The following is a 26,768-nucleotide window of genomic DNA, read 5'->3' as shown; positions in this document are numbered from 1 at the left end:
TCAATAAACTATGTTTAATTGTTATGTTAGCCGTAGTAATTAGAAAGGAGTAGACTATTTTTTGTTTGAACCTTTTTATTTATTTTATTTTATTTTTTTACATTTCTTCAGTTGTTTACGGGTTTCTGGCCTAAGCCAAAATCATGTCATACATCCCAAAGGTCATGGGCATTTTGTTTTTCTTTCATCTGGAGGAGGGGCTTTCTCAGCTAATCACACCTTCCTACCTGTATGCCTGAGCTAAGGGCAGATGGACTCCAGGAAGCAAATTCTACATGAATTATCTGCCATTATTCAAGATGGCCACGACTAGGTGTTTTTCAAAGTGATTTCTCAACAAAATAAAGCATGAAGACATGGATGGGCGAGTTTGCTTTTAACCGCTTCCTGCCCGCCCTATAGCCGAATGCCGGCCTTAGGGCGGGCGGCTTCCCGTGCCTGGCCGTCCCTGGACGGCCTGGTGTTTACTTCCGCAATGCGCGCCGCCGCGGGCGCGCATCGCGGAAGTTCTGTGTTTGCCGTGTCCCCCGGGGACAGGCAAACACAGATCGCTGTAAACGGCCAATCACAGCGGCCGTTTACAGCGTGATCGGCGTGTCCAATGGGAGATGATCTCATATGTAAACATATGAGATCATCTCTCAGCGCCGCTCTCCCTCCTCACACAGACAGCGTGTGAGAGGGGAGAGAAGAACGGCTGCAGCAGCCGTCAGTGTAAAAAAGAAAAAAAGTAAAAAAAAAGTTTAATAAAAAGTGCCATCCTCCCCCAGAGCCATCCTCCCCCAGTGCCACCCCCCCCAGTGCCATGCCCCCCCCCCCAGTGCCATCCTGCCCCAGTGCCATCCTGCCCCAGTGCCATCCTGCCCCAGTGCCATCCTGCCCCAGTGCCATCCTGCCCCAGTGCCATCCGCCCCAGTGCCATCCGCCCCAGTGCCATCCACCCCAGTGCAATCCACCCCACCCCAGTGCCACCTGCCCGCAGTGCTATCTGTCCCCAGTGCCACCTGTTGTCAGTGCCATTTGTCCCCAGTGCCATCTGTCATCAGTGCCACGTATAAGTGGCATCTGTCATCAGTGCCACGTGTTATTAGTGCCACATAGTGCCATCTGTCATCAGTGCCACGTATTAGTGCCATCTGTCATCAGTGCCACGTATCAGTGCCATTTGTCATCAGTGCCACCTGTCAGTGTCACGTGCCATCTGTTGTCAGTGTCACGTGTCATCAATGCCACTTATCAGTGCCATCTGTCATCAGTGTCACGTGTCATTGGTGCCACGTATTAGTGCCATCTGTCACCGGTGGCACGTATTAGTGCCACGTATTAGTGCCACATGTCATCAGTGCCACGTATTAGTGCCACGTGTCATCAGTGCCACATATTAGTGCCACGTGTCATCAGTGCCACGTATTAGTGCCACGTGTCATCAGTGCCACGTATTAGTGCCACGTGTCATCAGTGCCACATATTAGTGTCATCTGTCATCAGTGCCACGTGTCATCAGTGCCACGTATAAGTGTCATCGTTGCCACGTATCAGTGCCATCTGTCATCAGTGTCACGTGTCATTGTCCTGGTATTTCAAAAGTGTAATAAGTAGTCAACAAGTTAGATGTGTAATTTATGCTCCTAGAACACGTGATGGCGCTCCCTGCATGTTGGGCCTCTCTATGTGGCCAGGCTGCGAAAAAGTCCCACACATGTGGTATTGTAATACTCAGGAGGAGTAGCAGAATTTTTTGGGGGGTGTCATTTGTGGTATACACATGCCACGTGAGAGAAATAACCTATTACAATGACAATTTTGTGGAGAAAAATAAAGAAAATGAAAAATCTTCATTTTGCAAAGAATTGTGGGAAAAAAATGACAACATCAAAAAGCTCACCATGCCTCTTACTAAATACCTTGGAATGTCTACTTTCCAAAAAGGGGTCATTTGGGGGGTATTTGTACTTTCCTGACTTGTTTGGGTCACAAGAAGCGAGATAGGCCACCAGTACATCAGATGTGATCAATTTTGTGCGATTCGCACCACAGCTTGTAGACTCTCTAACTTTCACAAAGACCAAATAATATCCACTAATTTGGGTTATTTTTACCAAAGATATGTAGCAGTATAAATTGTGGCCAAAATTTATGAAGAAAAATTAATAATTTGCATAATTCTGTCACAGAAACAAAGAAATATGCGTTTTTTTTCAAAATTTTCGGTCTTTTTTCATTTATAGCGCAAAAAATAAAAACCCCAGAGGTGATCAAATACCACCAAAAGAAAGCTCTATTTGTGGGAAAAAAAGGACACAAAATTCATTTGGGTACAGTGTTGCATGACTGAGTAATTGTCATTCAAAGTGTGAGAGCACCGAAAGCTGAAAATTGGTCTGGGCAGGAAGGGTGTTTAAGTGCCCAGTAAGCAAGTGGTTAAACATCAAAAATGAATTAGGATTTTTGGTTTGTGGTGCTCAGATACAGTTTTTAATTCTGCTTTATAAAGTGGAATTTTACTAAGGAAAAAAAAGTTTGTGATCAAGAGGGCTTTTTAACACAAAAAGGATATACTATATCTTGTAAAGGAATTAAACAGTATAGGTACTTATAAAAAAAAAATGTTTCGTACAGCCATACATACAGAGAATACAGAAAGTATTCACAGCGCTTCACATTTTTATTTTACAGCCTTATTCCAAAATAGATTAAATTCATAATTTTCCTCAAAATTCTCCAAACAATACCCCATGATGACAACATGAAAGAAGTTTGTTTGAAACCTTTCCTTTGCAAATTTATTGAAAACAATCACATGTTCATAAGTGTTCACAGCCTTTGCCATGACAAGGTGTATCCTGTTGCCACTGAAAATTCTTGAGCTGTTTCTACAACTTGATTGGAGTCCATGCGTGGTAAATTCAGTTGGTTGGCCGAGATTTGTAAAGGCACACACCTGTCTATATAAGGTCCCACAGTTAACCATGCATGTCGGAGCACAAACCAAGCCATGAAGTCCAAGGAATTGTCTGTAGACCTCTGAGACATGATTGTATCGAGGCACAGATCTAGGGAAGGTTACAGAAAATTTTCTGCAGCATTGAAGGTCTCAATGAGCACAGTGGCCTCCATCATTCATAAATGGAAGAAGTTTGGAACCACCAGGACTGTTCCTAGAGCGGGCCACCCAGCCAAACTGAGCGATCAGGGAGAAGGGCCTTGGTCCGTTTGCTCTGCACGCCTGTGACCCATTTTCAGTTGACAGCGGGCTGAGGTTACAGGGCCGGTCCAAGCTCTGGCAAGATCGCGACAAAGTCGGGATCCGCCCACATGCCTGGACTGTCACTCAGCTCAGCCTCTCAGACGCTGAGCTGGCTGCTCCCACCCCCTTCATGGCCCAGTGTTTCAGTGAGCGAAGAGGTGGCAGAGCAGACAGAGGTGCAGCCTGGAGAAACATCATGAGAATATAGTCCAGGATCTGCCCACAACCCTGGACCAGCACCTGGCTCAGCCACTGAGAGCCAGAGTCAGCTACTCCCACCCCCTGCATAGCCCAGCGCTCCAGTGAGGAGGGTTGGCAATGAGCAGACAGCGGTGAGCTCTGAGAACCGAGCGATTGATGGTGCGCTCAGTTCTCATGGTGTATGATTCTTAAAAAAATAAATGAATCCAAAACTTCTCTGCCAGTTCACACCAAAGAAACGCAGTCTGGATCCATTCCAGATGCTTTTGTCTGGTTTTGATGCATTCCGGTGCATTCACCTTAAAGAAGAACGTGTGTTTTTTTTTTTTTTTATCCGTTTTACCATGTTCCAGTACATTTCAATGCAGAAAAAAATCCAGTATGTTCTACTTTAACTGGAATACACTGGCACTGACTGCACTGGTGTGAACTGTGCCATTGAAAACCATATAACCTACTATCCATGCATTTTTAATACAGAAAAAGAATGCACTGGACTGCAAGGTGGTGTGAAGTGGGGCGTTTTGCAGGCACTATAGTGTTAAAAATAGCGCCTGCAAACCGCCTTTCACACTGAAGCAGTGCGCTGGCAGGGAACCAGAAAATGTCCTGCCGGCAGCTTCTTTGGAGCCGTGAATTCACTGCTCCTCCCCATTAAAATCAATGGGGCAGTGGCGTATTGCGGGTGGATTTAACCCATTTTCGGCCGGGCCTCCGCTCCTTCTTCCAGCTCTTTTACTAGCGGTTGCCCGGTCTTCTGTCGCAGCCTTCTCTTCTTTCTTGAGATGTTGAGACTCGTCGCTGTCTCTGGCTGCAATGACAGGGACGTGTTGCGCGGCGACTTATATAGGGACAATGGGTGGGGGTCACTGGGTGATGTCCCCGCCAATTATGATGTCACAGTCCCAGCATCCTCCAGATAGTTTGATCGTGTGTACGCGGCATTAGGGATACAGGGAGAGTTTTCGGGTTACAGGGAGGGTTAGTGTAATGCCGCGTACACGCGATCAAACAATCCGGCGGACTAAAGTCCGCCAGACAATCCACCCGTGTGTAGGCTCTGGCGGACTTTTTTTAGCCAAATGTCCAGCGGACTAAGATTGGAGTTTTGCCCATCAATCTGTCCGCCACACTCGCATTTCGGCGGACAGTACAGCCGTGTGTGTGCCAGTCCGCCGTACTTTTGAAATGAACTGACTTTTCCCGCCCGGAGAAAAGTCCGCTCATTTTGAGCACGGCTCCAGGTAGCCGGGACCAGTGAAGGAGGCGTCGCTGGTCCCGTTACCTGGTATGGACTTAAAGGGGAATCCCTACGCCGAAAAAACGGCGTGGGGTCCCCCCTAGGTCCATATCAGACCCTTATCCGTGCACGCTACCCGGCCGGCCAGGAAAGGAGTTGGGGACGAGCCCCTCCTGAGCCGTACCAGGTCGCGTGCCCTCAACATGGGGGGTGCCTTGGGGAGGGGGGGACACCTTGTCCCCATGTTGATGAGGACAAGGGCCTCTTCCCGACAACCCTGGCCGTTGGTTGGCGGGGGAGGTGGGGCTTTTTGGAATCCGTGAGCCCCCTTTAATAAGGGGCCCCCGGATCCCGCCCCCCACCCTATGTGAATGAGTATGGGGTACAATGTACCCCTACCCATTCACCTGTGAAAAAAATGTAAAAAAAACAACACACAAGTGTTAAAATAGTTTATTGCACAGCTCCGGGGGTCTTCTTCCGTCTTCGGGGGTCTTCTTGCCGGACTCCTCCGCTATCTTCTGCTAGCTCTTTTACTAGCGGAGGAGCCCGGCTTTCTTCGCTGCCGCCCTCTTCTTCTGAATTCGGGGGTCTTGTCCCCCTCTTCGGTTCTTCTTGCCGGGCCACCTCGCCGCCTTCTAGCTCTTTTACAAGTGGTGGCCCGGTATTCTGTCGCTGCTGCCGCCTTCTTCTCTCTTCTCTTCTTCTGTTCTTCTCTTCTGGAGATGTTGCCTCGTCGCTGTCTCCGGTCACTATGCCGCGCGGCCCCCCCTTCCCCAAGGCACCCCCATGTTGAGGGCACACGGCTCGCTCGTCACCACCCCCTTTCCTGGCCAGCCGGGTAGCGTGCTCGGATAAGGGTCTGATATGGACCTGGGGGGGGGGGGGGGGCATTTTTTCGGCTACCTGGAGCCGCGCTTAAAATGAGTGGACTTTCCTCCGTGTGTGTGGGCGAGTCCGTTCATTTCAAAAGTACGGCGGACAGTCCAGTGGACTTAGTCCGCCATACCTAGTCCGCTGCAAAAGTACCGTGTGTGGGCAGGTACCTTGTTCGGAAAGTCCGGCGGACAGTCCGCCAGACAGTCTGATACGTGTGTACGCGGCATTAGGATTACAGGGAAGGTTAGTGTTAGGATTACAGGGAAGGTTAGTTTTAGGATTACAGGGAGGGTTAGTGTTAGGATTACAGGGAGGGTTAGTGTTAGGATTACAGGGAGGGTTAGTGTTAGGATTACAGGGAGGGTTATTGTTAGGGTTACAGGGAAGGCTAGTGTTGAGGATACAGGGAACATTATTATTGGGTCAGTGCAAATATTGACAGGAAGCAGCGCAGATTGGGGGTTTCGCCTCTCTATGGCTCCTGCTTCCCTCCTCTATTGCCGATACCTGGATGATGGGGATCCTACTCTACTCATGGATGCCTTCCTAACTCCATGTTTTTGGTGGTTATGTTTAACCTCTTGCTTACCGGGCACCTAAACCCCCCCCCCCCCCCCTCCTGCCCAGACCAATTTTTAGCTTTTAGCGTTGTCACTCTTTGAATGACAATTGTGAGGTCATCCAACACTGTACTCAAATTGAATTTTTCTAATTTGTTCCCACAAATAGAGCTTCCTTTTGGTGATATTTGATCACCTGTTTTTTTTTTTTTTTTTTTTACTATTATTATTAAAAAAGACTGAATGAAAAAAATAGAAAACTGTTTCATATTTTGTTAATAAATTATGCAAACAGGTAATTTTTCTCCTTCATTGATGTACGCTGATGAGGCTGCACTAGTGGGCACCAATAGGGGTCACTGATAAGGCGACATTGATGGGCACTAATAGGCAGCACTGGTGGGCACTGATTGGTGGCACTGAAGGGCATTGATAGGTGACACTGTAGAGCACTAATAGATGGCACTCATGGGCTCTGATGGGTGGCAGTGATGGGCACTGATGGGTGGCAGTGATGGGCACTGGTAGGCGACACTGATAGGCAGTACTTCTAGGTGGCACTGATGAGGCACCACTGGTGGGCATTAATAGGTAGCACTGATTGGTGGGCACTGTGGGCACACATGAGGCAGTTTCACCTCTCACAGATCGGGACCGATGTCTCTTCAACAGGAGTCGTGATCGGCTTTTTTTTCTCCTCACGCTGTCAGCGTGAGAAAAAAAAAAAAAAAAGTTTACTGATTCTCTGTTTACATCACATGATCAACTGTCATTGGCTGACAACTGATCACGTGGTAAGGGGTTGGGATCGACCCCTTAAGACTCGGGTGATCACAGCGTGCACCCTGCAGGGGGGCGTGGCTAGCCTGCTAAGGGGAGGACATCTATTGACGCCCTCCCGGCAAAGCAGATCCGCGCTGTAGCCGTCATTCGGCTATGGTGCGGATCTGAAGGAGTTAATACATTGCTGACTGCAGAAGATATTATTATCTTCTCTCTCTCTCCTAATAGCTACTGGAAGAGCAATGTTAGGGTTACAGGGAGGGATAGTATTGGGGTTACAGGGAGGGATATTCTTGGGGCTATAGGGAGGGTTAGTATTGGGTTACAGGGAGGGTTATTCTTGGGGATATAGGGGGGGTTAGTATTGGGGTTACAGGAAGGGTTATTCTTGGGGCTATAGGGAGGGTTAGTATTGGGGTTACAGGGAGGGTTATTCTTGGGGATATAGGGGGGTTAGTATTGGGGTTACAGGAAGGGTTATTCTTGGGGCTATAGGGAGGGTTAGTATTGGGTTTACAGGGTGGGTTATTCTTGGGGATATAGGGGGGGGTAGTATTGGGGTTACAGGGAGGGTTATTCTAGGGGATATAGGGATGGTAGTAGTAGTAGAGGTTGAAAAAAGTCCATCCTATGTGTGTGATTATATGTCAGTATTACATTGTATATCTCTGTATGTTGCGGTCGTTTAGGTGCTTATCTAATAGTTTCTTGAAACTATCGATGCCCCCCGTTGAGACCACCACCTGTGGAAGGGAATTCCAAATCCTTACCGCTCTTGCAGTAAAGAACCCTCTATGTAGTTTAAGGTTAAACCTCTTTTTTTATCATCCCCTTCAAGAGTTTATATACTATTAATGTTAGGCTAACTGGTCTGTAATTCCCAGGGATGTATTTTGGGCCATTTTTAAATATTGGTACTACATTGGCTTTTCTCCAGTCAGCTGGTACCATTCTAGTCAGTAGACTGTAAGTAAAAATTAGGAACAACGGTCTGGCAATTACTTGACCGAGTTCCCTAAGTACCCTCGGGTGCAAGCCATCTGGTCCTGGTGATTTATTAATGTTAAGTTTCCCAAGTCTAATTTTAATTCTGTCCTCTGTTAACCGTGGATTTGTCATGAGGATAAACACTGCAGTTTTGGTTACTGAAGCCCCCCGATTCCCTTGTGAAGACTGAGGAGAATAATAAATTCAATACCTTTGCCATCTCCCCATCCTTTGTAACCAGATGTGCTTCCTCATTCTTTATGGGACCAATATGTTTTGTCCTCTTTGATACTGTTTATATAATTAAAGAATTTCTTGGGATTTTTTACTCTCCTCCGTTCTGTCTTAGCCGCCCTTATTGCAATCTTACATTTCTTGTTGCATTCTTTATTCTTTATAAAGTCTGAATGCTGATGATGATCCTTCAACCTTGTATTTTTTGAAGGCCTTCTCCTTTGCTTTTATATGCATTTTTACTTTGGAGATAAGCCATCCAGGACTTTTGTTAGCTCTTTTAAATGTATTACCCAATGGGATGCATTGGCTGATGCACTTATTTAATATGCTCTTAAAGCAAACCCATCTTTCCTCCATGTTCTTTGTTCCTAAGATTTTATCCCAATTTATGCCTTCTAGCAAAGTTCGTAGTTTAGGGAAGTTGGCTCTTTTGAAATTCAGCGTCTTTGTATTCCCCTTATGTTTCTGATTTGTATGATTTAGAATTCTCCCTGGGGACACAAAGCAGTTAACAGTCGAGGCAGCCATCTTGGCAATTGCATTGGCCGGGAATCGAACCCGGGTCAGCTGCTGAATAAGCAGCTATGCTCACCACTGCACCACCAACGCGAGGCACACACCTGTATATAGGTCAGCCACCCCCCCCCCACACACAAACCTGCATATATGTCAGCCCCCACACACACACACACACACACACACACACACACCTACCTGTATATGTCAGCCACTCCCCCTCCCAGCACACAAACCTGCATATATGGCAGCCACCCCCCACACACACCTGTATATATGGCAGCCACACCACCCCCACACACCTGTATATAGGTCAGCCACCCCCCCCCCCACACACACCTGTATTTAGGTCAGCCCCCCACACACCTGTATATAGGTCAGCCATCCCCCCACACACAAACCTGCATATACATATATGTCAGCCCCTCCCCACACAAACCTGCATATATGGCAGCCACCCCCACACCCACCTGCATATAGGGCAGCCACCCACCCCCCCCCCCCAACACACCTGTATATAGGTCAGCCACCCCCCCCCCCCACACACACCTGTATTTAGGTCAGCCCCCCACACACCTGTATATAGGTCAGCCATCCCCCCACACACAAAGCTGCATATACATATATGTCAGCCCCTCCCCCTCCCCACACAAACCTGCATATATGGCAGCCACCCCCACACCCACCTGTATATAGGTCAGCCACCCACCCCCCCACACACCTGTATATAGGTCAGCCACCCACCCCCCCCCCCCCCCCACACACACTTGTATATAGGGTTAGGGTTTGCGTTAAAGGCACCAAAGAGATGTTCTCCATCAAAAGGCAGGCATCTATTCATTTAGTACGCTGTCCCTTGAACGACGCCAAAAGGTCTTGAGGCGCCTGAGTGTTCTGTTTTTCCTGAGCTTATTCATCTGATGATGGAATGATTTTATCACTTGGTGGCCGGGTGATATGATCACTTGGACACTGGCAAGATGACGTGGCAGTATTAATGCCACCCTTAGCACTTGATGGCAGGGTTGTCAGCTTGAGTGACGGTGTCTCTGTGTAATCATAAATGCCACCCCTAGCACTTGGCAGGATTGTCGGCTTGAGTGGTGGAGTCTGCCTATGTCTTCCTGGCTTAATGGGACCGGCACTTGACGGACGATGTTATCCATGAGACCTTAACTGATTTCCGCCATTGTCGGTGGGGTAAAGTAATCACTCGATGAAGTGCTATCGTTGCTTGATGAAGTGCTATCGCTACTTGTTGTTGGGCTGCTGTGACCACTCGTTGGTGGGGTCATGTTGTCATTCGATGGTGGGAAGAATCGGTTGAACGGCTTGAATGATATGAGCAGCGCCAGCAGTGCTAAAAGCGTCTCCAGCAGCAGTACGAGCATCATCATCAGCAGCATTAGGACTAATCCCTTAAAGTGTTCTGACTAACAATATTCTGATGGCCCGTTTGCCGTTCCTTTTACCATATCATCCACTTCCTGCTCTGTTGAGTTTTTGTGTAACTGCTTCACTAGCTTCTGGATCTCTGGAGGGTTATTTTCCCTTCCTTTGTCCAAGTCATCCACTTGCTGCTCCGTGGACATGATCTTGGACTCCTCCACCAGAATGTGGGTATTTGGGGTTTCTTGGGAGACTTTTTGCTTTTCTAACCATGGATATAATATTTTAAAAACCCATGGAATTCCCCCTGGCTTCTCCGTTGTCTTCACAGTCTCCTCTTCTATCACATAGATCTCTGGGGGGTCATTTTCAATTTTTCTGTCCAAGTCCTCCACTTGCTGCTCCGTGGACTCGATCTTGGACCTCTCCACCGGAATGTGGGTATTTGGGGTTTCTTGGGAGACTTTTTGCTTTCCTAACCATGGATATAATATTTTAAAAACCCATGGAATTCCCCCTGGCTTCTCCGTTGTCTTCACAGTCTCCTCTTCTATCACATAGATCTCTGGGGGGTCATTTTCAATTTTTCTGTCCAAGTCCTCCACTTGCTGCTCCGTGGACTCGATCTTGGACTCCTCCACCGGAATGTGGGTATTTGGGGTTTCTTGGGAGACTTTTTGCTTTCCTAACCATGGATATAATATTTTAAAAACCCATGGAATTCCCCCTGGCTTCTCCGTTGTCTTCACAGTCTCCTCTTCTATCACATAGATCTCTGGGGGGTCATTTTCAATTTTTCTGTCCAAGTCCTCCACTTGCTGCTCCGTGGACTCGATCTTGGACTCCTCCACCGAAATGTGGGTATTTGGGGTTTCTTGGGAGACTTCTTGCTTTCCTAGCCATGGATATAATATTTTAAAAACCCATGGAATTTCCCCTGGCCTCTTCGTTGTCTTCACAGTCTCCTCTTCTATCACGTAGATCTCTGTGGGGTCATTTTCAAATTTTCTGTCCAAGTCCTCCACTTGCTGCTCTGTTGACTTGATCTTGGACTCCTCCATCGTAATGTGGGTATCTGTTTTTTTTTGGGGGGCTTTTTGCTTTCCTAACCATGGATATAATATTTTAAAAACCCATGCAATTTCCCCTGGCCTCTTCGTTGTCTTCACAGTCTCCTCTTCTATCACGTAGATCTCTGGGGGGTTATTTTCAGTTTTTCTGTCCAACTCCTCCACTTGCTGCTCCGTGGACTCAATCTTGGACTCCTCCACCGGAATGTGGGTATCTGGGGTTTTTTGGGAGACTTTTTTCTTTACTAACCATGGATAGAATATTTTGAAAATCCATGGAAATTCCCCTGTTGTCTCCTCTTCTACCCCCTGGATTTCGGGAGGGGAATTTTCCCTTCCTCTGTCCAATTCGTCCACTTGCTGCCCTGTGGACTCAATCTTGGACTTCACTGGAATGTGGATGTCTGTCTCTTTTTGGGAGTCTCTTTGCTTTTCTGACCATGAGAATGGTTTAAAAATGCATGAACTCTCCCCTGGCCCCCCTATTGACTGTACAGTCTCCTCCTCTTTCATATAAATCTCTGGGGGGTCACGTTCAATTCCTTTGCCTAATTCCTCCACTATCTGCACCGGAGTATTGATGTTCTCTTCCTTGAGGGGCATGGAGATTTCTGGAGAGGGTTTGGTAACCTCTCGTACTCCTGCCCATGTGCACAGTAGAGTAAAAATTACGGCAATGATCTGATTCCTCATTTTTGTGAAGATTAGTAACTGACAAGAAATGTTAGTTACTACAAGAAATAAAGATAGAAATCTGCGCTTGCTGATCGCTATCAATAGAAGGTTTTGAATAAACACTCAATACCAATATGGAAAAAGAAAGCTTTGAAATTCAGTGAGAAAATACCTGGAGCTCCTTCCAGACACACCTGTCTCAGCTGAGATCAAAGACCAACTGCTACTCTGCAGCTGCTGCTGTTCTATTTAAAGCCTTTGCATCAGTGTCACTATGACATCATAGTGTTGCTAAGCTGCAAGAGAGCAACTTCACTTTACAGCTGCTGCAAAATGTATCATCTGGGCTGCGCCAGGCACTGTGCACAGCATGGATCTGATTTTGGGGATCATGCAGAGCTGGAAATGATCTGATATCTTCCTTATAATGAAATCCTATAGACTGTAATACTACATATTGATAAAACTGGAATGTTTCCTATTGGATGCAATAAATATTAGGAGAATCTTTTATACAGGGCGGAGATATTTATCTATTTCGTTTTATTCAATTTTATCATTTTAAAACGGCTATTGCCTTCAACAAAGATGGCGGCGGTGCCCCGTCAGATGAGGGTGACGTACGTGACGTCCCATACGTCACTCCCATTACATCATATGACGGGTCGCTCACCTGTACACTCGGCATTGTCCGTGGTTTAATAAAGTTGATTCAATCGGTGAGTGACGTGTGAGGAGGAGAAGTGCCCGGTGGGGTGATCGGTGTTGTAGCAATAAACATTGCCGAACTGGTTGATATGGCCGCCCCGCGCCTAGCAACCGTGCTCTGAATCCGCCTCTGGCCGCAGGAGAGCGACAGCAGCCAGAGAGCGTCTTCTGTATCTCCTCCCCCTGAGTCTAGAAGGCGGAGTCTTACTGTTGCTGGCCCGCCCACTACCTGTGGCCACTTCCTGTGGCTATTGTGATAGGTGACTGACAGGTCACGCTGGTGGTGGGCGGGGACAGAAGTCCTCCCATGGGCGACAGCCAGCTCGGTGCAGCTGCCATAGAAGAGGAGAGATTCGCACACTGCTCTGTCCAGCATGCCTGCCTGGGGAAGAGTGTGACCCTCACAGGTGTTCTGCCGAGAATGGTTTCCCCATCGAAATCTGTTCCCCCTGGCTCTCGGCTCAGATCGGAACTCCGCCTTTCCAGCCCTCTGCACTGCGGCTCCTCCCACTCTACCCCGAATTATTATTAGTCCATACACACACACATATATATATATATATATATATATAAATATATATATATATATATATATATATATATATATATGGTACAATAGTATTACTCCTTCCATAAATATATATCTATATGTATTAGTCCATCCACACATATATATATAGTACAATATTATTACTCCTTCCATATATATATAGATATATCTATAGATCTCTCTCTATATATATATGTGTATATATCTATAGATATATATATAATATGGAAGGAGTAATACTATTGTAATATTAATATATATATATATATATATGTAATGTGTGGATGGACTAATAATATTGTACAGGGGACGCGCACAGGGGCGGGACGGCAGAAGTGTGATTTGCATTGGGGTAGAGTGGGAGGAGCCGCAGTGCAGAGGGCTGGACAGGCGGGGTTCCGATCTAAGCCGAGAGCCGGGGGAACAGATTTCGACGGGGAAACCATTCTCGGCACAACACCGTTGATCCGTGGCAGCGCCATGTGACCTGCGCGCTGACGTCATGCGGCCGGCGTCGGCAGGAAGGAAGTGGTGTGAGTGAGGCGCTCGGTGTCATGTCTGGTCTGGGGGTGTCGAGCTTGTTCTCCGGTCCGGAGGTTCTGGAGGACTCGGGTCACGCCTCGTCCCTTCTGGCGCAGCTGAAATCGTTTTATGACTCGCAGCTGCTGTGTGATGTCACCCTCCGTGTGCTGGGAGGGGGCCCCGAGGAGCCGGAGAGCAGCCGGAGCTTCCTGTGTAACCGTAATGTACTGTCTGCGGCCTGCCCGTACTTCAAGAGCATGTTCACCGGGGGCCTGTATGAGAGCAAGCAGCAGGAGGTCACCCTGCATGACGTGAGCCCAGAGTCCATGGCCCTGATCATTGACTACTGCTACACAGGCCGCGTCACCGTCACCGAGGGCAACGTCCAGCGCCTCTATGCCGCTGCCGACATGCTGCAACTGGAGTACGTACGGCAAGCCTGTGCCAACTACCTCGCCCGCCGCCTCGACCTTCACAACTGTGCCAGCATCCTCCGCTTTGCCGATGCCTTTGACCACCCCGAGCTTAGGTTGCGCTCCCTCGCCTTCATGGCACGCCACTTTGAGCAGCTCGCCCTTGGGGAGGAACTTTGCGAGCTGAGTTTGGCCCAGCTGAAAGCGGTCCTGAGCATGGACAACCTGGACGTGGGCAGTGAGAGAGTGGTGTGCAACGCCGCCCTGCGTTGGCTGGAGGCCAATCCAAAGGAGGCGGCTGATGGGTGTCAGGAGGTCCTGGCCTGTGTCCGCTGGCAGCACTTCACAGAGAAGGACCATGTGTATCTGGAGAGCCTCAGGGCCAAGCCATTGGTGCGCAAACAGTGCTTGCACTATCTGGACTCTGTCCTACCAGGCAAGGAGGACAAACACGCCACCTGCATGCTACCATGCCAGGAGAGTAGTCCGCTCCGCAGAATCGGCATGATAGCCAAGGAAATGGTCATCTTCTTTGGTCACCGTAAGGAGCCCTTCTTGTGCTATGACCCTTATTCAGGGGACATTTACACCATGCCTTCTCCACTGACCAACCTAGCGCACGGCAAAGCAGTCACCTCATCTGCTGTATGCGTCTCTCCAGAGAACGACTTGTACTTGGCTACTCAACCTATGAAGCAGCTTTGGGTTTACAGCCCCGTCCAGAACAGCTGGCAACTCCTAGCAGAAAGGCTGCTGTGCCGAGAAGGTATGGATGTGGCTTACCTCAATGGTTACGTCTATATTGTAGGGGGACGTGACCCATCGACCGGTGCCAAGATCAAAGATGTGGAATGCTACAGTGTGCAGAGGAATCAGTGGGCGCTGGTTGCTCCGGTGCCTCATTCTTTTTATGCCTTTGAACTGGTGACCTGTAATGACCATTTGTATGCTATCAGTAACAAAAGAATGTTGTGCTATGACCCTTCATGTAACCAGTGGCTCAACTGTGCCTCTTTAAAGCGATGTGACTTCCAGGAAGCCTGCGTCTTCAATGATGAAATCTACTGCATATGTGACATTCCTTTGGTGAAGGCCTACAATCCAGCCAGGGGAGAGTGGCGACGGATCAGCCCCATACCCGCTGAAGGTAACACCAACAATTACCAGATTGTAAAACATGGTTCCAAACTTCTGCTTATCACTACCACCATTGTTCAGTGGAAGAAGAACCGTGTGACTGTTCATGAGTATGATTTGACCAATGATCGCTGGGTGAACATCGGCACCATGTTAGGTCTTCTTCATTATGACACAGGCTTCATTTCCCTTTCTGCCCGTGTCTACCCATCTTGCTTGGAGCCAGGACAAAGCTTCATCACTGAGGAGGAAGACGTACGCAGTGAGTCAAGTACTGATTGGATGGATGGCTTTAGCGAGCTGGACTCTGAATCAGACAGCCTCAGCTCGTTTTCAGAGGATGAGTGGCCAAGGGTGGCAGTGGTAAGGCCACCACGGTTATATATTGATGACTCTTTCTAATCGGAAATAGAAGAAGCAATATTTATATTTCCTATCAAAGTTCCTACGTGCCGCTGGGTTAAAGGATTTGCATCTGAAAGAAAAAACATGCAGAGATGCTGCACTACTTGAAATGATAACTTGTAACACTTCCTCAAAAACCTCTACATCACCCACTGGGTGCCCTGTGTTTTGTGTACATTTCCTTTGCTTCCTTTGTTAAACATTACACTGTGACCGTTTTTGTTCTAGATTAGAAACAATTGTTTGACCAAAATTGAAAACTTTTTTTGAAGTATAGATTATTATTAACATTAAAATATGGTCATGTCTTTTTTTTTTGGGCACTTCAGGACATTGAACATGTTCTTTTTTGCTTGTCAAATAATTTGATGTTTTTTTTTTTCCCCAATCTTTTCAGATAAACAGTGTTAAAAATTATTTTGACAAATTTAGAAAATGTTCATTTCTTTGGGGGGGGGAAGAGGGGGGAGCACAATTTGTCCTACAACTTCATAGCAATAAAAACAAGGATTGACAGAATTATACATGTTGTGGCTAATATGGCCTCCAACGACCACCAAAACAAAGTCTTTTTGTCATATACTCACTTTTTTATGTACCTAATGTAAATCAACAAACATGCAAAATCAAAGGATCATTTAATAACTAATCATTTATTAGGTGTCTTTCATTGGTTGCATTTCATCTGACCCAAACTTCCAGTCTCTGGAATTTATACTTTTCTAAATAGGTTGAGCTGCTTAAAAGATGAGTATACCTAGGTCTGCTTTAGTTATGGTTGGACTATGTTGGGTAGACATGCCTTTTTTTTTTTTTTTTTTCTGGTGGACAACATGGACTAGGTACCTGCCTGTATGTTGTGCCCTACTGTATTCTTCATGACTTAAAATCCAACTGTATAAACGCTGATTCTATGGGAGTTTTGCCTGTAGAAGCAGCTCAGTGTTTTCCTATGCATCCATGCACATTTAGAATGTTTAGAGGCATATTTAAAGCTCAGCGCAGAGGCAGGAAAAAAACTTTCTGCTTTTGCCTGTTTGGAGTCTTCTGACAGAAAAAAACGCTAAATGCTTCATATAAGGGTATTTTTTTTGTTTTTGTGTTTTTTCTGCTAAAAAGTTCTGGCGTGATGGTTTTGTTTTTCCAAGCCCCAGTGTTCATGGACCCTCAGGCTTCATTCACACCATACAGGCATGAAAACTGATGGGAAAACCACGCAGATTTCACTTGCAGAGACATCAGTTTTTATGCGCGTTTCAGTAAGTTGTTATGCACATTGACATCGGTTTTCATGCGCATTAGTCTTTACACCAATGTTGATATCCTGTCAGGTTTTTGTTTTGTTTTCCCCATGCAGAAAACACGTTGCAGATTCCTGCGCATAAAAAATATCTGCACATAATATCAGTGTTGTGGTGTGAGCAGGGAACCATTGGGGTGTTTTTTTTTGTTTTTTTTTTTTTGTTTGTTTTTTTTTTTTTGTTTGTTTTTTTTTTTTTTTTGTGCCTTTGCAGAATGTGTGCACAAAAACTGACGTCTCTGCACCAGACCTTGTTCACACCATGGTGCAGAGATGGCAGTTTTTCTGCACAAGTTCTGCAAGGGCACAAAAAAAACAATGGTTCTCTATGTGCCCTGATCACACCACAACACTGGTATCACGTCGAGATTTTTCCTGCACAAGAATCTGCAACGTGTATGCAGTTTTCCATGTGGGAAAAAAACTGACATGACATCAACAGTGGTGTGAACAGGGCACATAACTTATGTGCATGAAAACTAATGTCAGCGTGGATAACAACTCACTAAAACGTAAATGAAAAATGATGTCTCTGCAAGTGAAATCTGTGCAGTTTGTCCATAATTTTTCGTGCACGTATGGTGCGAACAAGCCGTCAAGGTTTCGGCTCGTGCACACTGGAGGTTTTTTTTTCAACTGCTCCTAGGGAAGTCTGGTGTTTGGTGTTGTTTTTTTTTTTTTCCCCTGCCTCTAAATGCCCCTGCATGTTAGCCTATGTGCCCATGCACACATATGCGATTAGAGACTGGAAGAAAAAAAGCACTCCCAGTGTGTCCAGAAGCAGCAAAATTATGGCAGGAAAATAAAACACTTGATGCTTCTAAATGTGCATTAACGCTAGGCGCGTTTTAGCTCTTGAGTGTTAATTCATTTCCGTGGCCAGAATGAATTATTCTGATCAATTAAATGAAATTATGTCCAAGTGCTTGACACCTGTAAATGCCCTTTAAATACGTTATACACTTTTAAAAGGGTAAAGCAATTTGTTCTGTGAAAACGCTGCTGCAAGGAGGAAAAGCTTCTATGGGAGTTGGCAAAACATCCCTGCGGAATGAGGCCTTAATTTTTTTTTTTTTTTTAAATTCTTAGCAGAGCTCTTGCCAGTGGGATCCCTGAGAGATTTAAAAGGCAAAAGGGCATTGATGCTCATTAATTTTTGGATAGACCAACTCTGTAACGGGTGAAGTGTTATGGAGCAGAAAATGGGTTTTATAACATTTTGCGTGGACTTTATACTCTAAAGTGAGTAGTTAAACCTTGCTAAAGATTGGTTTCCCTAATCTCTTTGTGATATGTGAAGGTAACACTCCATATGTGTGCGTACCATCACATCACTAATTTATATTCACTGGTTACTTCAGCTGTTATAGATTATTTAAAGCAAAACTAAAGGTACATTTTCTTGGCTCATTTCATGCTCACAATGATTGAACTATCATGTACGTGTATGGGAGATTCATTGTCCTCCCCACCTGCCAATATATACAGCCAAAGAACCACGGAGAAGATGCCCGTGAGGGAGCTTGTGGAGGTTGCATCACTAGAGAGTAAGTCAATATTTTCAGACTTTCTGCTTTAAATTGATCTTTGGTTGTGTAGATTTGCAGGCCTTCCAATATTCACACAGTACCAGCGAGGTGTTTGCAGGGGGGCACATGGCACCATGTTGCATATCACAAACCGCACCCTAAATATGAGTGTAAAAAGTTGGAGTTAGGTTTAACCATTTCCCACCCAAGGCCGTCATATGACGTCCTGGACTCTGAGTGGGGATATCTGAATGCTGGCTGGAGCTGCACCCAGCATTCAGGTTATCCAGTATTAGTCCTTTAGCCCTGGTTCACATTGGTATGATTTGACATGTCAAATGGTGGCAGTGGCACCGGCTTAATCGGTACAATGCTGCATTTATGGCCCTGCACCAATTTCAAAAAGTAGTTTCTATACTAATTTTTGTGATTTCAGACTGCGATTTACATTGACATCTGTGCAGATGTCTCTGAAATCAGAGCCGAAATCAGTACTGAAATGCGGGAGTGAAATTGTGCGAGTTCAGCTGAACTACTCGGCTTCATTCCCGCAGCTCAGTGTTAACCTGAAATTAAGGCCAAAAATGCCCAGTTGTGCCTCGAAAGTATTTAGTGTGGTTTTTGGAGTGTCTGTTGTCTGAGCACTCGTATGAACACCCAACATTTAAGCTGGTCATACACACAGCTTGAATGGATGATACATTGCATTTTGACAGCCGACGCAACCCGCTGTCAAATTACCCGAACAGTGCCTGCATTTTATTTGCAAGCGCTGATTGTATGACAATTTGGCCCAGCATCTTCAATGTCAGGTAAGAGGGTGCTGACAGAGCCACCCATAGAGTGAATGCTGACCTGTTTATTATGAATAGGCCAAAATGTGCTCCATGTATGGCCAGCTTTAGTTATGGATGTAATATTTCAGGTTAATGTTACTAGGTTGAATCACACATGGAATTCTAGTGGACCAAGCCTATTTCTGACATTTGTTGTTTACAAAGTTAAATTCTGTATTTTTTTTGCTATAAAATTACTTAGAACCCCCAAACTTTGGATAGATATAGAGATATATCTCCTTTCTATCGAGACCCTAGAGAATAAAATGGAGATCATTGCAGTACATTTTGTCACAACGTATTTGCTCAGCGGTCTTACAATCGCAATTTTTTGTATACTGCGAAAGATGATGTTGCAGCAAGGATATTGATACCCAAAATGTCATGCTTTAAAATTGCGCACGCTCATGGAATGGCAACAAACTCCAGTACTTTAAAAATCTCCATAAGCGACAATTTAAACTTTTTTTTTACAGGTTACTGGTTTAGAGTTAGAGGAGGTCTAGCGCTACAACTTATTGCTCTTGCTCTAACATTTGTGGCAACAGCTCACGTGTGCTTTGAACACTGTTTACATATGTGGGCGCGACTTGCGTATGTGTTCACTTCTGCACACAAGCTCTGAGGGACAGGCAGTTTAATTTTTTATTATTTATTTTACTTTTTATTTTTACACTGTCCCTTAAAAAAAAAAAAAAAATCACTGTTCTTCCTATTACAAGAAATGGAATCATCCCTTGTAATAGAAATAAGCAGGACAGGGCCTCTTTAATGTGAGATCGGGGTCAAAAAGATCTCATCTCACATTTACACTTATAAGCCAAAAAATATATATAAATGTAATTTCGGCCGAAAAGGGTTAAAAGCACCATTGCCTATTGATTACAATGGGCAGGGGCACTTTTAAGAGAGGTGTATGCAGGCTTACAGGACTTTTTTTTTTTTTTTTTTTTTTTTTTAAGCATCCTGCTTACGCACAGCTCCAGTGTGAAAGCCCTTGGGGGGACAGGAGAGACGCTTTACAGGTGCTATTTTTAGCACTATGGCACTTGTAAAAAGTGTGAAAGTAGCTTTAAGGCCGGAGAGGAAAAGTGACATTTGACATCGCTCCGCACCTCTGCGGGCATAGAGTTGAGTGGGGGCCATCTTGCCCTCACTCTACTTCCTGCCCATCAGTCCAGAAGTTTGGATTGTTTTCGCCACTATCAGCGGGAGGGGCACCTCTCCTGTGATCCTCTGGCAAATCTGCCACCGGGGCACTTTTATATGAAAGAGGAACTGTGTAAAAATATACCGGGGTTATGGCCGCTAACATCAAAGTAATGACGTTAGAGCTGCACAATTCTGGCCAAAATGAGAATCGCATTTTTTTTCTGCTTAGAATAAAAACATCACTATTATTGCTACCTAATATCTTTCACATTATACAAAAAAAATAAATAAAAAAAAATGGGCTAACTTTACTGGTTAGTGTTTTATTTTTATTTATTTTTTCGTTATTCATTAAAGTAATTTTTTCAAAAAAAAAAAAATTGCATTTGAAAGACTGCTGCGCAAATACAGTGTGACATAAAATATTGCAACAACCACCATTTTATTCTCTAGGGTGTCTACTAAAAATATGTTTGGGGGTTCTAAGTCATTTTCTTTTGAGGGCTGCGGCTTCAGGAGAGCAGAGAGAATTCTTTGCATAGAAAGAATTGTGAAACACTCTAGTCGAGATCGCAATAACGATTCTTGGCGATTAATTGTGCAGCTCTAAATCACGTGTGTATATATACAGTGGGCGGTCCAGAAGTGGTTAATTGAATACATATCTGGCAAAAAGAGACGAGCATGAATAGTCAGTGAGTCCCCAATTCTATGTGGCCAGCTTTCAAAATACAACAGTCGCAGTAGGAGATTAGTCAATCTGCACTGTAGAGCATGGATGGGTGATGAATCTGCTAGATTTTTTAATTCAGCCCACAGGATGAGCAAAAAAATAAAATCTGCGTGTGGTCAGCTTAAAGTGGATATAAACCCTCTCCTATACCCAGTGAAGCTAATAGCCTCAGATGATACACAGAGAGGAAACAAATCTCCCTACATAGGTTTTACATGTATATCAGCTGTCTTCATCTTTTATATACTGTTTAGAAAGTGCACATGGTGTTCGATTTCTTTCTTCCTGTTTCAACTGTGGGAGAGAAGTCTTGGCATACATTGTCACAGCTGACTGGAGGAAAGGAACACCCCCCCCCCCTTCCACATTGTCAGAGGATGGAAAGAAGAAGGGAATGTGCAGAGCTGTGCTGTGAATAGACCAGCTCTCTGCTAATCTAGTTATAGCACCCACCCCAACACAAATTTAAAGCTGCTTTTATCTCCTGTGTCAGAGTACTTGTCGGAAGTTATCATGAAAACAGAGGAACAGAGCAGCAGAAAGACACAGGACTTGGACCTTTGGAGAAAGATAAGTAAACAAACACTACAGATATATGTGCCCAGCTCAAATTTTAAATACCGGGTTTACATCCACTTTAAGATCTAATCCTTTGAAATGTTCCAGAGGGTTAGTCTTACCAAGACTAATATTTTGGATGTACAGTAAGCAGAGTCTGTCAGACTGACGTGGGCATTAGATATCTACATATGTAGAGTACTCCAGCAAGAAATTTCTTGTGTTTTATTTTCCGCAAATATTCCTTTTAGCCCCTGACTGCTTGTTCCCCTTCTCCTGTCCAGTCTCCAAAATAACGCTCAAACCGAGATCTTGCAGTCTGCTATTGACAAGATATATAGAAGATGTTCTTGTGTTTTTTTTTTTTTATTAATCTGCATAGCAGGCGAACAGAATGGGGTTGTAATACTTGACTGATGGCCAAGTGAAGGTTTTCTTTAAAAAAATACATTTAAAAAATCAAGCTGTGTGTAAGCTTAGAGATAACTGTAGATAGTTTACCTGTCATCACCAGGATCCAGCGCTGTTCTGCATGTGGCTAGCTTGACTAGTGATGCACACGTGAAGCAATCTACTATATCTAGATTGCTGTAGGTCAGGGGTGCCCAACCTTTTGAAGAGCAAGGGCCACTTAAGTGACTTAATAACCAGTCGTGGGCCACAATGAGCAGATGACAGGTCTGCGTCCGCTCTGCGTATGCAAAACGGACACAGCCCACTCTACTCTATTGGCCCTCTCATCTGATCAAATAGAAGGGGACGGATCCACTTTCCGTTTTTTTTTAGCGGATTGGAAGGAGGCAGGTGTAAATGGACACGAGTCTGTTTACATCTGCCGCTCCATAGAGGTGAATGGAGTGTTTGGGTCAGACAGATCATGTTAAAGGGGCCTAAGGCTACTTTTACACTGATGGTCTGCGGTGGCTTTCCTGCAGGTTAGCTGTACTTTGCCATAGAATTCTATCATATCCTGCAGGTGTGGTGCACTTTCTGAAAGCGCACCAAACCCACAGGTAAAACTAAAACCAGAAGTCTATGGCTCAGTGCAGGTAAGCCACAGGTACACTGTGCTACACCTGCGGATCACTTTAAAAGCAGCCCAGTAACCACTGCAGAACAGATATATCCATATATACACTGTGATTTTAGTAATAAACTTGCTGTCTCAAGCAGAGTGCATTTGGTATCACTCCACCTATGACAGGAGCCGGTGCTATACAAGAAGCATTGGCTTATGCGGCTCTGCTCCGCAGCTGCTTGCTTCCTCTACCACTGGCTTCATTCACAACACTGATGCTCTGGCATGGTGGGTAGACAACCTACAATCTGGGCTTGCCAACCCGCCATCCCAGAGCAGGAGGTCGCGGGCCACATCAAAGGGCCACTGGTTGGGCACCCCTGCTGTAGCTTATCTCTGTATTTCTGAGCACGCTCACCTCTGTCCCCTGAAAGGTTTTCAATATCCTGTCTGTTTTTTGTGTTGGGTTTTTTCTTTTTTATTGCTGTCCACAAAAATGGGAAACCTTCCCAATGTGAACACAGAAAACATAAAATAATGGCAAGTATTGTAACTGCCTGTTTTATCTATTATATAGCAAACTGGCATAGAGGGGGGTACTGAAACTATTGTTGATCCTTCTAGTTCCCTGGCCGTTATACTGAGCCATATTTCTCACAATATAGGTTTTCTTTAAGGCCTGGTCCACACCTATGCATTTTTTTAGTGCATATTTAGTTTTGCAGAAACACTAAAGTACATTTTTCATGGTTTCCTATGGATGTAGTTCACATCTCTGCATTTTATGGGAAGGGCCAGGGATTTTTGTTCTGGTTTTTGGTTCCATAGACTTCAATGGATCACAAGCGTGTATTGAAAAATGCAAACTGCAACCTGCATTGGTGTGAATTGGGCCTAAAGCCCAACTCCTGGAATTAGAAAGTGCCAGGGCTCAATATTTGTTATGTCTGGGGTGTCAGAATAGGACAAATTACCTTATTTCTTGCTCTGGCAGTGCAACCGGTTTTCTTCAGGCTCTTTGGTCAGCTACTGATTGTACTGTATATGACAGCGAGGAAACCCCCGCCCAGAGACCAGAGATTTGAAGAGAGGAGGGCAGCACTGGAGCAGGGGAAATAGGGCTAATAATGCCTGTTCCTGTACCCCCCCCCCCCCCCCAGAATTAAGTTGTACCCTTTCGTAAATCCTAGAATTTGGGTTTAACCGCTTGAGATCCACGCTATAGCCGAATGACGGCTACAGCGCAGACCTGCTTTGCCGGGACGACGTCTATTGACGTCGTCCCGTGCACGAGCGGCCTGCGCACCCCCTGAGGCGCTCTGTCTATGAGAATCGCCTGATCACGGATCGAAGCAAGGGGTCGATCCCGACCCCTTACCACGTGATCAGCTGTCAGCCAATGACAGCTGATCATGTGATCATAACAGAGCCGGTAATCGGCTATTTTCCTCCTCACGCTGACAGCGCGGGGAGAAAAAAAACAGCCGCTCACTGGCGGCCGTGAGAGGGACTTCAGTCCCGATCACGGCCAAGTCATCAGTGTCCACCTGCCCCCTGCCAGTGCAACATACATATAGTAAAAGTGCCACCCATCAGTACCACCCCTTAGTGCCCATAGTGCCACCCATCAGTGCCCACAATCTGCCTCAACAACAGTGCTGCACCTCATATGCCACATATCCGTGCCCATCAGTGTCATCTACCAGTGCCCAGCAGTGCCCCTTCAGTCCCATCTATCCATGCCACCCATCCGTGCCATCTTATCTGTGCCCATCAGTGCCACCTTATCTGTGCCCATCAGTGCTGCCTTATCTGTGCCCATCAGTGCTGCCTTATACGTGCCTATCAGTGCCCACCAGTGCAGCCTATCAGTGCCGCCTCATCAGCGCATTTCAATGAAGCATAAAAATGACCTGTTTGCAAAATTTTATAATAAACTATTAAACATGATTTTTTTATTTTTTTTTATTTTGCATATATAAAATAAAACTCCCAGCTATAATTAAATACCACCAAAAGAAAGCTCTATTTGTGGGGAAAAAAATGATAAAAATTTCATTTGGGTACAGTGTTGTATGGCCGCGCAATTGTCATTCAAAGTGCATCAGCGCTGAAAGCTGAAAATTGGTCTGGGCAGGAGGGGGGTTTAAGTGCCCAGTAAGCAAGTGGTTAAATATGTGATTCTTCGCTATTCAGTATCCTTTTTACATTCTGCAGTGCTCCAAAGAAGTGTTTCCTCTAAACGTAAAATGCATTTTTTTTTTTTTTAAATCTTATTTTCTTTCTACTTTTCTGGACAACTAACTTTACAGGTTATAAAAAAAATAGAACTTATAGTTGATGGTGTGTGTGTGTGTGTGTGTGTGTGTGTGTGTGTGTGTATGTATATGTATATATATATATATAATATAATATAAGAAACCTGTTTGCTACTCCACATTTTTTTTTAATTCATATATACATACATATATATATATATATATATATGTAGGTAGGTAGTTCTGTGTTTCCTCAGGTGCAAAAATACAGAGATGGGTCTGCGGCATTGGTAATGCTGGTTTAAAAACGAATCCCATCCCTTTTGAGTAACTCATAAAATTTATATTTCTATGATATGAGTGTGTTTTGAGCAAAACGAAGAGGGTTATTTACTAAAACTGGAGATTGCACAATCTGGTGCAGCTCTGCATAGAAACCAATCATCTTCCATTTTGTATTGTTAAAGCTTAATTGAACAAGCTGAAGTTAGAAGCTGATTTGCTACCATGCACAATTGCACCAGATATTGAGTGATACATTTTTAGTAAATCTCTCCCAAAGTGTCACCACAAGTTGTTTTACATCTTGAAGTTTTCTTTTTCTTTAAAGTGGTTCTGCACCTTTAAAAAAAATATTAAAAGCCAGCAGCTACAGATACTGCAGCTGCTGACTTTTAATAAATTGACACTTACCTGTCCCAGGGTCCAGCGATGTCGGCGGCAGATGACGAGCAATCGCTCATCTCTCTGCTGCCCCCGCCGCCATCCTCTCTCAGGGAATCGGGAAGTGAAGCATTGCGGTTTCAATGCCCGGTTCCCTACTGCGCATGCGCAAGTCGCGCTGCGCGTCTCTGCTTGTCCCCGTTGTGTCCTGGGAACTGTGTGTTTCCCAGAACACGACGGGGGGCGGGGCATCTGCGGCGGTCTTGTCCTGGAAGTGGGTGCAGATACCTGGATTATCCAGGTACCTGCACCCCCCTCATCCCTGAAAGGTGCCGATTGTGGCACCGGAGGGGGGGGGGGGGATCAGATGAGCGGAACTTCCACTTCAGGGTGGAGAACCGCTTTAATATTTTTATTCTCAAGAGTTAATTAACTTGCTTAATTAATGATCATAGAGCACTGCAATTTCCACGTACTGTAAAGGGAGACTAAAAACTTTACTGTGTTTTAGGGGGCAGACCTGTAAATGAAAGTATATAGTGGATTATTTTTTAAATCGCCGCCTCTGTGCTGTTGCAAAGATGTCCCTTTCCTGGAGCCACTACACAGTCTATAAGGAAATCTCTACAGTGAGGGGAATTCTAGATTAAGTGTCCGTCTTAGAAGATTTACCACCATATTTTGTTCTGGTGCCAACATTTTGAATTTCCTACCACTGTGCCGGAGTAAAGGTGGGTACACACTATAAGGAAATCGGGCACACGATCATCCGATTTTCCTAGTTTCACAGAAAGTCAGAACCGAGGAAGGAAATAATGTCTAAAAATTCTGCAACAAATGCTTTTTTTTTCTTCTTTATTGTTTCTGAACAGGAGCAGTCTTTTGTTTCTGATTATTTCTTGTACAAAAACGGTACACATTAAACGGAAATCGTTCGTTCTGGTCCCGTACAAGAAAACTTCTCCAGTTTGTTCCTTCGGAAATCTTAATTCAGAAGGTCGGAATCAACTGTCAAAATTTGTGTACACAATATCAGAAAATTGTATGATTGTTCTTCGGAAGAAAATGTTCACCCAATTTTCTCAGTGTGTACAAGCTTTAATAACGGTCACCAAAATAAAAAGAGAGTGTAAATCTATGCAGTGGGGACACTGACAGCAATGAAAGCCATGTGCCTGCATTCCATAGAGTAGTAAAGAGTA

At 45.1% G+C, this 26,768-nt stretch overlaps 1 protein-coding gene and 1 non-coding gene across 2 annotated transcripts; one reads left to right on the top strand and one right to left on the bottom strand.

The window, feature by feature from the left end:
* Positions 1–8,671: 8,671 nt before the first annotated feature.
* Positions 8,672–8,743, bottom strand: TRNAN-AUU (transfer RNA asparagine (anticodon AUU)). The gene has a single exon. It is a non-coding gene; the product is annotated as a tRNA-Asn (tRNA).
* Positions 8,744–13,462: 4,719 nt separating this feature from the next.
* KBTBD7 (kelch repeat and BTB domain containing 7) lies at positions 13,463–15,936 on the top strand. Its single transcript, XM_077483172.1, has one exon. It carries the CDS (start codon positions 13,597–13,599, stop codon positions 15,514–15,516), a length of 1,920 nt encoding a protein of 639 aa, XP_077339298.1. The 5' UTR covers positions 13,463–13,596; the 3' UTR covers positions 15,517–15,936.
* The last annotated feature ends 10,832 nt before the right edge of the window (positions 15,937–26,768 follow it).

The sequence above is a fragment of the Lithobates pipiens genome, unplaced genomic scaffold (assembly GCF_037356315.1).
Source record: "Lithobates pipiens isolate NorthernLeopardFrog02 unplaced genomic scaffold, aLitPip1_a1.2 Scaffold_16, whole genome shotgun sequence".
Taxonomy (NCBI): Eukaryota; Metazoa; Chordata; class Amphibia; order Anura; family Ranidae; genus Lithobates; species Lithobates pipiens.
This window is presented reverse-complemented; position numbering and strand designations above follow the sequence as displayed.

Coding starts and splice junctions, on each gene's coding strand:
- KBTBD7 (XM_077483172.1), top strand. CDS start 13,597: ATGTCTGGTCTGGGGGTGTCGAGCTTGTTCTCCGGTCCGGAGGTTCTG.